The sequence below is a fragment of the Strix aluco genome, chromosome 4 (genome assembly GCF_031877795.1).
Source record: "Strix aluco isolate bStrAlu1 chromosome 4, bStrAlu1.hap1, whole genome shotgun sequence".
In the NCBI taxonomy this organism is placed as follows: Eukaryota; Metazoa; Chordata; class Aves; order Strigiformes; family Strigidae; genus Strix; species Strix aluco.
Genome location: NC_133934.1, coordinates 50,609,035 through 50,623,099, shown reverse-complemented (window position 1 = coordinate 50,623,099; position 14,065 = coordinate 50,609,035). Strand labels below are relative to the sequence as shown.

Sequence of the window (14,065 nt, the reverse complement as noted above, 5' to 3'; positions counted from 1 at the left end):
CAATTGCTGCCGAAGTGGGAGCCAGGGGTTTTTACCATCTGAGCTGTGTGTCTGGTGGTGTGGAGGGCAAGCACTCCCCCGAGGGGATGCCAGCCTCGCTCGGTGCTGGTGCCAGAGCCCATGAGCTTTGCAGTGGCCCACAGTGCTCCCCTCATCCACTTGCCGCAGCGTCTTGATGCTTCTGTTCAGCTGATTTAGGTTCACATCCTGTCACAAGTGACTGATTACATTTGCACCCCTTGTCCCTCAAAGCCCAGAGTCAGGCTCTAAAATAGCTCAGTATCTTTTACCTGACCCAGGAGAGAGGTGTTTTAGATAGAAATCTTATTAATGATGCAGGTGCAGGGCTTGGTAAAGTGGAGGCACCTCAGACTTCAGCTGAATAATTAAATCCCATCAATAGGACTTTCCAGGGCCACTATTTAAAATTAATAACTCCAAATGCAATTCTGGCATATAATGGAATCTACTAAAATGGGATTTTTTTTTTTTTTTTTAAACCAAAATGCTTTATAGCATTGCTGGCAATTTCACAGCCACCTGCCTTTAAGCCCCAGTTGATGACAGCTAGGAGAGAGACTTGGGGTGGTTTCTGAGTATTTTTAAGCTCCAACACATAGGAAATGGCTCCCAAACCAGCATCCAGCATGCTGGTGGTCATGTTTAATGGACTTCTAGTGTGCTAACATGTAAATCAAGAGGAAGTGAGGAAGTCCTGTTTGGAGAAGCATGTCTCCTCTGCCTGCCTAAGCAGATGGGAAAACAAGGGATCGTCTAGGTTTGTAGCAAAAGCTACATTTTCTGTGAAATTGAATCTTCCCTTTCCCCAGAAAGTATCTCACTCATAACTAGCAGCTTTAACTGTGGTAAATGTGTTGAAGAAGCCAAAAGACACCATCCCTGGCAGTTTGAAGTTACAGATTTGCACACCCGTGCAGGTATAGTAGGATAAAATGTAAGGTTCATGGGAAAGCACCAGAGCTTTCCTCCTTGGACAACCTCGAGCAGCACTGGGGACATCTTTGTGCTGGCATGCTGTTCATCATTTTTTTTTCTGGCTTAGCTTCATGCACCACCTACAGGAGCTCAACAAAGTTTTACTAGAGGTGCATTACTTTTCTCCCCCTCTTCGTTACCTTGGGGAGACATTCAGCTCCTGCTGTTTTGTATATTTTGTGATAGGGGTTTTGACAGTCAAATCCTCCCCTGTTTAGGCCAGCTCCTTCCCAGCTGTCCCTGCATGCTGTCAGAAAGATGTGTTTAATATAGGCCATGACCTCTAGTAGCAGGCAAACAGAGATAAGTGCTTCTCTCCCTGGTATTTTTCAGCTGGCTGAGTCAAGCAGCTGCTTGAAGCATCCCCAGTGGAGGGGTTGGTCCAGTTTTCCCATGGGAAGTGAGAGGATAGTGCAGAGTGGCAGCCTTTCAGGTTACACTTGCTGCAGATCACAGAACAACTGGGAGCCAGCCCTGGCTTCAGGGAGGATCTGCAGTGCCCATGGGTGTCATGGTGTGGGTAGCCCCCAACAACGATGCTGCTTTCTCTGTCTTTATCTGTTCAAGGCACAGGGAGGAAGAAAATTAGCTGCAAATTTGATGCCAGAGTCAATTTTCCCTGGAGAGATCTTTTATTTCTAGAAACGTCATCTTGCTTTAAAAACGTGATTTTGATAGTGACAGGCTGAGTGGCTTTGCATGTAGGGAGTTGGAAATAAAATCATCGACCTGGTATCACAGGCAATTGGGCAAGAGAGTGGGAGAATTACTCTTTTCCCAGGAGGAATTGAATGTGCTACTTCTGAAGTGGGGAAGGAGAGTGCTCCTTTCATCAGGCAGAGAAGGTCTACTTCCCCAGCGATCTTCAGGAAAAGCAAAGACACAAAAACTGGGTTAGCCCAAATAAAACATGTACAGACTCAATGCAGGGATGCTCTGAAAATAAATGAGGGCAAGCCTGGAAACTGCTCTAGATGGGCACAATTTAGCAAGAGGCCATGAAGTATTTCTGTTTCCCATGGTCAGGATCTGATGCCAGTCAAGCAGAAAGGATGGGAAGAGTTTTATCCCCAGGTTTAGTCCCTTGTCAGCAGAGCCTGCCAGATCATGAGTATCACTGCATTTCTGTGTCTCGTGTCATCGCGTCGTTGTCGTCGTCGTCGTGTGTCCCCCCGTCCGTCCCCCCCAACCTCCGAGCCTGAGTGGTGGCCCTGGAGCCAAACCATGGGGCCAGACCCCAGGACTGCCTCTGCTGGCTTTGGGCAGCACCTGAACCCTGCTTGGAGCTGGGTCTTACCTTCACACAGCCATGCTTTCTCCCAGGCCTGCGGGCTTTCCTGCCTCTCCTCTGCATCCTTTGTTTGGCTTTACCAGTCAACACTGCAATTTTTTCTCTGTCCAGGGGTAACCTCATGCTCAGAAAGGCATTTGGCAGAAACCTGGTGAAGCTTTGTTAATACTCAGAGGACCTGAAAAGATGATTTTGCCCCTGCCTGTCCGTTACTGATGGGAAAGACGGGAACTGAACCTGAGCCTTTGAAATCTGTAGTTTTAGTAATTAGTAAATTTAGTAGTTTGGTGCAATGACTATAGCTCTGCCACCGGCTCAGTTCTCTCCAAGCAGGAGTGTGGTTAGATGCGCAGGGCCATCCGAAAGAGAAGGCGTCGCTCTTGTGAGGGCTCTCCACAATGAAGAAGAGAATAAAAGCTTTGAAACTGGTTGCCCCGTGGCCCACTTTTCATTTCAAATTATTTTCTCTTTGTGGCTCCAAAGTAATAGCTTACAGCACGCTTTAATGGTAGCAGTTACAACATGAGGAGGTGGGAGGAAGTGACTGTTCTCAGGCCCCCAAAGCATGTTGGAGTATGCAGTGCGTTACAAAGACAGTGACGTTTTAAAACCTCCAAACCTTTGGCCACAGTGCATCACTGGCACTTGTAAGGGGTAAGGTCATGCAGCTTGGGAGATCCGGGTGTCCACAGCCCCCGGCAGGCTGCCGAGCGGCCCCGCTGGAAAACGGCTCCGCTCCCCCCCTGTAGCAGCGGTGGAAATTTCCAGGCATATTTCTCTGAGCCCTAGGAGCAAAGCTTGGCCGAGGATCCTGAAGAAGGCAGTGTTTAGGATCTGGCCAGATGTCTGCAGCAAAGGAAACAAAGCGCGGCAGGAAGGTGGCAGAGTTGCTCTGACTAAGCAGAGGTGTCACGGGCTTTCGCACCCTCCAAGACGGAAACACACTTACTAATGGGGAGGAAGGTTAATCGCGGTTTACTTGCAGGGCTGGATGAAAAACCAGCCTTTGCCTGGTGCAGGAATGACGCGGAGATCGGCAACACAAGCACTTGTGCTGTTACCCCACGGGGCGAGCTGTGCCCTCTGAGCCGAGCGCCTCACAGACCTCGCCGCCATCCCAGGGGCAGGCGAGACCCCGCGGCGGCGGCTGCCGCCACACAGCGCGGGCGCAGGGAACCGCCGGCACCGCCCCACCGCGCCCGGCGGGCTCGGCTCACCCCACCGGGGGCACCCGAGGGGCCGCTCTCCCGGGTGCAAGGAACAGGCGCCGCCGGCTCAGGCCGGAGGCAGGGACCCTTCCTTCCTCCCCGGGAGGAACGGCCGGTGCCCGGCGGGCGGGGGTTTCCAGGCCGCCCGGCCGGGCGGGGCGTCCCGGTGCCGGCGGCAGGGCCGGCTGCCCCCACGGGCGGCGCGGCGCTGGCGGGGCGGGCCGTGCCCGCGTCCCGCCCCCGGCGGGGCGGTGGCGGCGGCGGCTACGTGCGCGGGGCGGTGCGGTGCGGCGCGGCTGGCAGTGCCGGCGCGGAGCCGCGGGGAGCCCCGAGCCCGCCGTGGCGGTGGTGGCGGCGGCGGCGGCGATGCGCAGCGCGGCCGCGCCCATGGCGAGCAGCAGCGGCGGCAGGTAGGGTCGGGCGGGGCGGGGGCCCGCTCCCCCGGCCATGGCGCAGACGGAGCCCCCGAAGGCGGTGCGGCTGTGGCGCGACGCCGCCCTGCGCGCACGGAAGCTGCGGGGCGGCCCCGGCGAGCCCGAGCCCGAGCCGGAGCCGGACGCGGGGCCGCCGGGGGGGCCGCCGCCGCCCCCTGCCGCCGCCGCGCCTCGCCGCCCTCCCCCGGCGGCGGCGACGGCCCTGGGTGAGCTGGAGGCGCTGAACCTGAGCGGGCGGGGGCTGGAGGAGCTGCCCGAGGAGGTGGGCGCCGCCCTGAGCGGGCTGCGGGTGCTCAGCCTGCGGCGCAACCGGCTGGGCCGCCTGCCCACCGCCGCCCTGCGCCACCTGGGCCGCCTGGCCGAGCTCGACCTCAGCCACAACCGGCTGCGGGGCCTGGGGGACGGCGGGGCGCTGGCGGGGCTGCGGGGCCTGCGCAAGCTCAGTCTCAGCCACAACGAGCTGGGCGCTGAGGGCCCAGGCCTGTCCCCGCGCCTCGCCGAGCTGGGCCGCCTGGAAGAGCTCGACCTCAGCTTCAACCGCCTGCGCCGCCTGCCCGAGGGCCTGGGCCGCCTGCGGCACCTCCGCGCCCTCGACGTCGACCACAACCTGCTGCCCTCCTTCCCCGCCCCGCTGCTGGAGCTGGCCGCCCTGGAGGAGCTCGACTGCTCTGGCAACCGCCACCTTGGGGCCCTGCCCGAGGGCATCGCTGCCCTCCACCGTCTCAAGATCCTCTGGCTGAGCGGCACCGGGCTGGCGGCCCTGCCTGAGGGCCTCTGCCAGCTGAGCGCCCTCGAGAGCCTCATGCTGGACGGCAACCGGCTGCAGGCCCTGCCCGCCGGCTTCGGCAGCCTGCAGCGGCTCAAGATGCTGAACCTCTCCTCCAACCTGCTGGGGGAGTTTCCGGCTGCCATCTTGGCGCTGCCCAGTCTAGAGGAGCTCTACCTGAGCCGCAACCAGCTCACCCTGCTGCCCCCTCGCCTCTGTCAGCTCCGCCAGCTCCGCACCCTCTGGCTAGACAACAACCGCATCCGCTACCTGCCTGACTCCATCGTGCTCCTCCACAGTCTGGAGGAGCTGGTCCTGCAAGGCAACCAGATTGCCATCCTGCCCGAGGGCTTCGGGCAGCTTTCCCGCGTCACCCTGTGGAAGATCAAAGACAACCCCCTCATCCAGCCCCCCTATGAGGTGTGCATGAAAGGCATCCCCTACATTGCTGCCTACCAGCAGGAGCTGGCCCACTCCCAGCCTGCCCTCAAACCCCGCCTCAAGCTGGTCCTCATGGGCCTAAAGGATGCAGGAAAGACCCTGCTGAGACGATGCCTCATGGAGGAGGATGGGCAGAGGAAGGATGTGGGAAGTCTGGAGGCAGGGAGTACCCAGTCCAGAGGGTGCCCTGGGCAGCATCAGGACAGTGGGAGAGTGCCTGTTGGGTGTTGCCCCTTCCCGGAGCCTCAGGACAGTTCCTCAGCATGGGTACCTGCCATGCAGCAGCTGGAACATCTCCCCATTGAGGGGCAGGACATCCCTTCTCACATGCCCTCTAATCGAGTGAAAGGGGAAACACCGTGCCCTGTACCGCCACTGCCACCGAATGCTCCCCAAGCACCATCAGGACTGGGACTGTCGGGAGGCAGCAAGGGCATTGAGGTGATGGACTGGACAGCGGATGCAGAGAGGGGCCTGACATTCATTGTGTATGAGCTGGCTGGGGACCCGAGCTATGATGTGATCCAGTCTTTCTTCCTCTCTCCTGGAGCCCTGTATGTGCTGGTGGTGAATTTGAGTGCCTACGTCCCTCAGCACTTCTACACCTCTGTGGGCTATTTCTTGCACTGGCTTGGTTCCAAGGTGCCCCATGCCGTGGTGTGCATGGTGGGAACCCATGCTGATCTCTGTGCGGAGCGGGAGTTGGAAGAGAAGTGCCTGGACATCCATCACCAGATTGCTCAGCAGGAGAAGAGGGATGCTGAGGGACTCCAGAGTTTGGTCCAGCAGGTGGATGAAGCTCTGGGACAGGACTTTGACCTGCGCTGCTCCAGCCCGCACACTGCCTTTTATGGGGTCTCGGACAAGAACTTGCGGCGAAAGAAAGCCCAGTTTCAGTACCTTCTCAACCACCGCCCACAGATCCTCTCTCCAGTGCTGCCTTTCAGCTGCCGGGACCGTTGCCAAGTGCGTCGCCTGCGGGACAAGCTCCTCTCAGTAGCTGAGCACCGGGATATCTTCCCGAACCTGCACCGGGTGTTGCCCAAATCCTGGCAAGTGCTGGAGGAGCTACACTTCCAGCCACAAGCTCAGCAGCTGTGGCTTAGCTGGTGGGACTCTGCCCGGTTGGGCTTGCAGGCAGGCCTGACGGAGGATCGGCTCCAGAGTGCCCTGTCCTACCTGCACGAGAGTGGGAAGCTGCTCTACTTTGAGGAGCACCTCACCTTGCGGGAGTATGTGTTCCACAACCTGCCGCGGCTCATTGACATCCTCAATGTCTTCTGCCAGCGGGATGCCACTGTGCTGCTCCAGAAACTGCTCAGCGACACCCACATTGACGAACTGAGGGCCACTCAGCTCCATCATTACGTGGAGGGCTTCTTGCTGCACGGCCTCCTCCCTGCCCACGTTATCCGTCTTCTTCTTAAGCCCCACATCCAGAGCCGGGAGGATCTGCAGCTCATCTTGGAGCTGTTGGAGAAGATGGGGCTCTGTTACTGTGTCAACAAACCCAAATGCAAACCCCTAAATGGGGCAGCCGCTTGGTACAAGTTCCCCTGCTACGTGAAAAATGAGGTGCCCCACGCGGAGGCATGGATCAACGGCACCAATCTGAGTGGACAGTCCTTCGTGGTCGAGCAGCTGCAGATTGAATATAGCTTTCCATTCATTTTTCCACCCGGCTTGTTTGCACGCTACAGCGTCCAGATTAACAGCCATGTGGTTCAGCGGTCAGATGGCAAATACCAGATCTATGCCTACCGGGGAAAGGTGCCCGTGGTGGTGAGTTACCGGCCTGCCAGGGGAGCTCTGCAGCCAGATACTTTGTCTATCGCTAGTCATGCGTCCCTACCAAATATCTGGACAGCTTGGCAAGCTATTACCCCTTTAGTGGAAGAACTGAATGTTCTGCTCCAGGAATGGCCGGGCCTGTACTACACTGTGCACGTCCTCTGTTCAAAGTGCCTTAAAAGAGGGTCACCCAACCCACACACTTTTCCAGGTAAGGCACAGACCAGCTTGCCTTTCATCTCTTCTGGAGCTTTGCCCCTTCTTAGATAGGAGTTTTACAGCGTTAGTCTTAGCTCTGTCTCTTTTTTTTTTTTTTTTTTTTTTTTCCCCCTTCTCCTCTGTTCTAACTCCCTTCCCTGGTGACTTGAGTCATGAGAGAAAATATTAGGGTAGCTCCAAGGAGACAGGCTTAAAATAACCTTATTCTGAGATGAGGGGGGTGTGCCATCCCCCTTTGTCCCTGCCTTTTCTCTCTGCTTTTTGGGTTTTGGCCCCGAGCATTGGCGGTGCCATTGTTGAAAAGGCCCTGACCTGTCCTTGTTTTGATTCCTTTGAATGGCACTGCATTTTTTTCCTAATTCTCTTTACCCTGCATCTCCCCCTTCCTTGGGACTATTTGTAAACGCAGATAGAGATGCCTGAAAGACTGCAGGTGTCCTGACCTCCCCACTGTTCACCCTCCACCCCCAAAACCTAGCCTGTGCTGCAGCCTCCCTGAATGCAGGAAAGCTCCTGCTGGTAGACAATGGGTGTGTTGGTCTCCATAGCCCCGTATAGAAAGCGCTTTCTCGTATGGGAGCCCTGTCTCTAGCAGGAAAAATCCCTCCCTGAAGAGAGAGGGATACTCCATCTTCTTTGTTTAAGTGTCTCACCTAGAAGTGATTCCCAGACTGTGTGTTTTGGAGCTATTCCTGAGAGCAATTATTTTCTTTCCTCCCTCTCCCTTCACCTAACAAAAAACCCACAATCTCTCTCGTCTGGAATATGACTAGTTGTGGTGCTTTTAAAAGCTGTTGCCTCTAAACCTCATGGTTTTCATCAGTGGTGTTTTTCAGCAGCATCTGTTTTACTTTGTATGTATGCAGGTATGGCCTCCTAACTGGTGTCCTCCCTCCTCCGCTGGGTTTGTTCTGGGGCTTGTGGGGGCCATGAGAAAGGTGTTTTGGTGTGTAAATCTGTGTGAAATCAAAATGTACTCTGAACTGTAAGCTGCACTCTAGAAATGTGGTTTTCTTACACACGCACCCCCCATGTTGGAAGTATGTCGGAGCATTATTTATTTACTGGCAGCCTGAAATTGTGAGGGAACTGGAGTATGATTTGGGTTAAAGCAAGCAGTAGTGCTGAATTAGTTCACAGACAAATGTGAATAATAAGGTGTGTTTGGGAGGTTTGTTTTGGTTGTTGTTTTTTTTTTTTCTCTGGCTCTGGAAAATAAGGAGATGCTGTTTCTCCTTGGCCTGTGTCCTGGCTCCGTCGATTGCATCTCCCTTTAACTGTGCTAGCTTATGTAAGAGCCACTGGACTGGGGGGGGGTGAACCCATGCTGTGTGAGTTGCTGAGTGGTATCTGCATGCTGGGTCTTGCTGCCGACATGGTGCTTGGAGCAATGTGATCTGCTTTCCAAAAAAACCCCAAAGACTAAAAAAATACAGAACCCCTAAAAAAAAAAAAACAAACAGAAAACTCAAAAAAAACCCCAAACCAAAACCAACCAACAAAAAAAAAAAAAAAAACACCAAAATCAGCCAAGCTGGCAAACTGTATGTGCAGCTGTGATGGGTGGCTATTGAAGGTTTAGCTTGTGAATAATTCAGACCTGCAGTCACATATCTTCTTTTTACTTTTTTCTCTTTTTTTTTTTGTGAATGTTTTGTGGCTTATCTTTTTTTTTTCCCTGGTGAGTAGATGATGCTTTAAAAGTGAAATGTGAAGAGGAGCCGGACTGTCTGCAGACGATTGGCATCTTTGCTGACTGGTGACAGAGCAGGTCTGGAAGCATAAGGGGGGCATTGAAATTGAAGTGCCTTTTCCTTTGGATTTGGCTGTGCCAAAATCTGTTTCCTTAGAGGTAGGAAGGTAATCCTTTCACCTGGGAGCCAGGGTGGGTGTGCTGGGAAGGGGAGATGCAGGTAAGCAGTGCATCGTTGGGCATGGGAGGAGCAGAGGCTGGCGAGCCAGGCCTCTGAACACCACCTGGGTGATGCTGCCTGTGGAAAGGAGGTTGCAGGGTTTCGGAAGCTCTCCAGGGGAGAAGCCAGGCCTTGCTGCCAGGGGCAGAGGACTTAGCATCCCAGGTGGCCCTGCCTTGGGGCAATGAGTAACTATCTTAACACAAATACTATGTGAGTCCAGCTGGGTGAAGAGCATGTTGAGAAGACAAATGTGTTTCAAAGGCAGGGCTGATCTGTGGAAGTGCTGAAGAATGATTAAAGGCTGCAATTGATAGAGAAACCTGCTTGTCTTCCTAACCCAGCTATGACCTGGATTGTATGAAAAACGTGAACCATCATTTGGCTTGGGGAGGCCTGTATATCTGCTTTTAATCTGAAATATTCTTTGCTGTGTATCTGCTCTATGAATAAAAGACTGTTTAGGAGCCTCTAAATGGCAATCGTGAAGTTGAAGACTTTTTTTTTCCTCCTGATTTTGTTGATCAGGAGGCGTGAATGTTTAAAGTCATCCTGTCAAACTTGCTGTTGTGCAAGTGAATCGTGGCCAGTGTCATTTTTAACAGGGTGTAGGAAAGAGATGGGTCTAATGTTATGAAAATATGTAATGAGGGAGATGTTTCTTTCCAGGCCCTTCCAGTGGAAATCCCTGGCAGTTACAACACTGCTAATTCTTAAATAGGGCTGTGGTCTTTTTAGGACTGCACTGACGAACTGCTTTGCAGACTGTTGACCTTAATAAGGGAACTATTTCTGTGGAGCCGCTGCCAAATTTGTGCTCAAAAATGGAAGTGCAGTCTGGCTGTGTGTGGTTGTGCAATTTGTGTCGTCATTCGTGAAACCAATGGTGCATTCTTTGGTCATCCAAAATTTTCCTTGGAATCCCCTTCAAAGAGGCATCTTGGTTGTTCATGAATTGAAGATTAATCCTTGGTTTTCCTCTCCTTCCCTTCTCTCTTGGTCCTGGACGTTCATACTCTCTAACTTCCTTTGATAATACACACAGAAATTCTCTAAGAACAAGCTAGTGTGCATAGTTAATAAAAACTGAGATTCTGGATTCAGTCTTCTGAGGGTTTATTGCAAACAGACAGTGCATAAAAGTGGTATAAAAATGCCTTGATAGGGTCTTTTCAAGGAAGTTTTAGTTTGAAGCAGTTTTGTAGCTGGGTGAAATAGTAACTGAATTGGTATCTGAGCTGGAATCTGTGTGCTTTGAGGCTGCAGTCTTCTGCTCAGCTGATAAGTGGTGCGTTGAATTTTTTTTTTTTTTTACATTTGCACTATATATAAATAAAAGTATCCCTGCCAGGTTAAGGAAGGCATATCCCTGCTTGGAGTAACCAACAAGAGTAGTTCACCACTCCCAAGATGATGAGACCTCAATTGGATTGTCTCGGGCATTGTGAAATGCTGTGATTTTTGTATGTGATGTTCTTTTAGCCCCCGCACTGAAGAGCTTTTAGGTTGTTCAGGTCCCATAAGATATTAAGTGACTTGGGGTTAGGGGGGTGGAGGTGGTTTGACATCTGTCTAATAGTAGACACGCGTGCTTTGTTTGAACAAATATGACTGGATTTTCCAAGCTTACCTGCATGTGCACCTGGTGTCTGCTCTGCTGCTGTCTCCTCTTCCCCTGCACTAGGCTGGGTCTGGGCCATCCCAGGCTCTTCCAGGCTATGGTCTGCACAAGGTGTCCTGATGTCCGATGTGTGATCCTTTTGGTGTGGGAGGGATTGTGTTTGACCAATGGTTTTCCTTTATTCCTGCCTGTGAAGCTATCTCTATGAACACAGATGTAAGAAAGCCGGGGCTTTGTCCATTGTGGAAAATGGGCAAGATGCTGTCACAAGCAAGACAAGATGATCTGGATTTTCACAGATTAAAAATCTGGCAACAGGCAGAAAGCCACGGGCAAAGATACTGTGTGTGAGCCTAGCAGCCCCTCTCCAAAAGGATGCTGCAAAGCTATCGGAGAGCTTTGAGAGATACTGGAGGACTGGCAAGAAGTCTGTGGAGAGGAGGTAAACATCTGCCTGCCGTGCTGTCTTCTTCCTAAGGTTTCAGAACAGGAAGGAAATCATGAGCCTCTACTCTGCCTGTCTCCCACATCAAAGGTGAGCAGAGGCAAGGATTACATGCCAGTTACCTTTGGGATACAGATGGAGGTATCGTACTGTAGTTCCCCTGTGAGACTCTGTGTCATGGCTAGAGCAGGGCTAATGCTAGGCCACCTTATTCAAGTTTCGAAGTGAACCATCCTCACCATCCCTGTGTGGGAGTCAAAAGCAAGCATGAACTCCCTTGGTGGCTGGGATGGAGTCAGGAGATGTAGAGGTGGAAGATCCCATGATGTGTCACGCTGTTGAGTCCTGTGCAAGCTAAGGAGGGAGCAGGCGGGACTGGTTTTGTCAGAAGGGCTCAGAAGTTGCTCCAAAACCTGAGCTGCCTCTCAATGAAAGGCTGATGTCAGGATTCTAATTGTTCTTTGTAATTAAATTGTAAGTGGTGGTTGTTGGTTTGTTTTTTTTTTTATGGACAATTGCAGTAGAGCAACACCTGCTTGTCATAGAACCTGATGCTAGCATTTGGCAGCCTTTTATTTTCACCATTTGAGGGTGGAGTCTTTTTTGCCTGACTTTCAAAGTAGATGCTGCAGCTGTTTTGGGGCTGTTGTCATGCTCTTCTGAAGGTTGTGGCTTCAGCGGAGTACTGTGGCGTAATCCAAGACAGTAAGGCAAGACTTGAGCACGGTGGGAGCAGTGGACGTGGATGACTTTGGGGCAGGAGAAAGCTGAATGAGGCCCTGTGATTCAGGAGGCGAACAGATCACTTGCTTAACTTGAAGCCCTAGCACTGATTATTTAGCTTACCAACAGGTGATTTCTGTGCTGCTGAAGTGACAGCCTTGAGTGGTGTGACTTGCTGTATGCAATGGTGTAGAAACACAATCTATTTACCACCAAGGATTTTTAGAGATTTCCTTCGTGCTAAGTTGTGTGTTGCATGGTGAGCATTTGAGGTCCTCTTGCTTGGTGGCTGTGGTAGGGCATCCTCTAATTTAAACAGGACATTTGGGCAAGAGACAACAAACGTTTCATGATCTTGGACAATGCAGAGAAATTGCCAGAGGAAGAGTGTGGTGTGTGGCGTGGATGGCTGCTGTGGGGCTGTGCCTGGTGGGAGCCAGTCCTTGGGGAGAACTGGAGTAGCCAGTGCAGAGCTGGGCTCGTGCCTGGCGGTCTGGCTTGGGATGACCCAGGAACAGGAGGAACAAACTCAGCTGTGAATGTCAGAAGAGAGGCTGAGGCTTTGAATTGGCTTCTAAAAGCTTCCTTGCTGCCTGCAGCGTCTAGTTACCTTGTATTGTGTGCATTGCTGTGTGTGTGTTTGGGGGCTTTTTTTTAAGACTCCTAATATGGAACTTGCTAAAATTACTTAAAATTAGAATGACAATGTGCATATTTAACACCGTTTGAAGGAATCCTCTTTGTTATGCAAAAAGTTCCCATGCAGTTCTGCTAAAGGAAAGGTTTCCTGGTATGTCAGCTTGGTAGAGGAAAACTCTTCTGGTTTGTTCCTCAACAGCTTGTCTTGCTGTGCCCTATTTCCCATGGGAGTTGTCTCTGGGCTTTGGACCTCTGGACTTCGAGCTGTCATCACTGAACCAGGGAAACACTAGATTTGGTCGAGTGGATCTTTTTGGTTTGGTTAGTGAAGCAAAGCAGAGTTCTTGGCCTTTAATGCATTACTTTTTTGTTTGCTTGTTTTTTATTTTTACAGTTGCTGAAATTTGTCTTTGCAGGAAATGACCTATAGAAGAGATGCTGAGTACCAAATGATTCTTCGGTTCCTTGCATGAGAACTATTTAAAAGCTACTGACTGTGGGGGTGAGATAAAATGTTAGTGTAGGTTTTCCCCTCTCCAAGGCCAGTTGATTACATGAGGACTGATTTGTGCTCTGCTTCAGCACACTGTGGACAAGGGTGTCATGAAACATGCTTTGCTTCCTGCTGTGTGCACACACTTCTGGTGGTGTAGTGCTTCTTTCTGAAAACTTAAGTGTGAAAAATTTTCCTGTCTAAGTTTGGTTGAGACATATCATGTGCATGATCCTCATGCAGATACATTGCAAGGTCCTACTCTTGCATCTCAGGAAAGGACTGTGGGAAATCACCAACAATCTCTGTTGCCTTTGGTGATGTTGTGAACATGTTACTTGACTTGGGGATTAAGCTCTAAAAAAACCCCCAAGTATCAGTTTAAAAGCAAAATATGAGTGTATCGGTTAGGTAATTCTCCTGTATGCTCTGGTGTCTGGTTGCATTTGCAGTATTAAGCAGGTAACTGTGGTAGCCTAGCATGCTCTGCAATTAGTGATTTGCTAATAATAGTGTAGGCTAGTTGTTTGGCTCTTGAAAACAATTTGCCAGGGGAGAAGGGAGAAAATGTATTTAATGAAAAGTTCTGTGTTGGGTTTGAATTCTTGGAAGTCATCAAACTTAATTTTTACCTTTTTTTTTTTTTCCTTCTGTCCTGAGTAGAGAACCTCTGCAGATGAGTAAAGAAAACTGTGGTCTGGGGAGTGAATACAAGATGATCAGTTACTTCCTTTTATCTCCCTCTCCTTGCTTGTGGCACTTGCACTTGTTATACAGATGTGGGCAACTCTGGGAGTTAAGCAGGCTGGCTGGTGCCAAATAAGGTCACTGCTTCTCAGGTGAGCTTGTGGGATGCCAATTTAAGGATGTGCTATTTTTAAGGGACCACCTTGTAGGGACGAGAATTGGGGAGGGAGTCCTTAAAGTACTGTGTCAAATATAACAGCCAGACTCCTGCTGCTGCAAACAGAATGTGTCAGTGCTTTTGGCTAGCTAAGAACGTAGCTGGGTCTGTGAAAGCAATGCAGCTGGGTTGTAGGAGCCCCAGCCTGCCTCCTTGGTCTGCTCTGCGGTGATGTCCTTGT

General features: G+C 51.6%; 1 protein-coding gene across 2 annotated transcripts in view; it reads left to right on the top strand.

Annotated features, from left to right (window-relative positions):
• Nucleotides 1-3,793: 3,793 nt before the first annotated feature.
• Nucleotides 3,794-14,065, top strand: part of MFHAS1 (multifunctional ROCO family signaling regulator 1) — a 35,364-nt gene continuing 25,092 nt past the window's right edge. For both annotated transcript variants that reach the window (XR_012623139.1, XM_074823044.1), the window contains exon 1: nt 3,794-7,138. Coding sequence is in view for 1 of the 2 variants with exons in the window: in XM_074823044.1 (XP_074679145.1) it covers nt 3,943-7,138 (3,196 nt within the window). In the remaining variant the exon portion in view is untranslated. The remainder of the gene's footprint in view (nt 7,139-14,065) is intronic.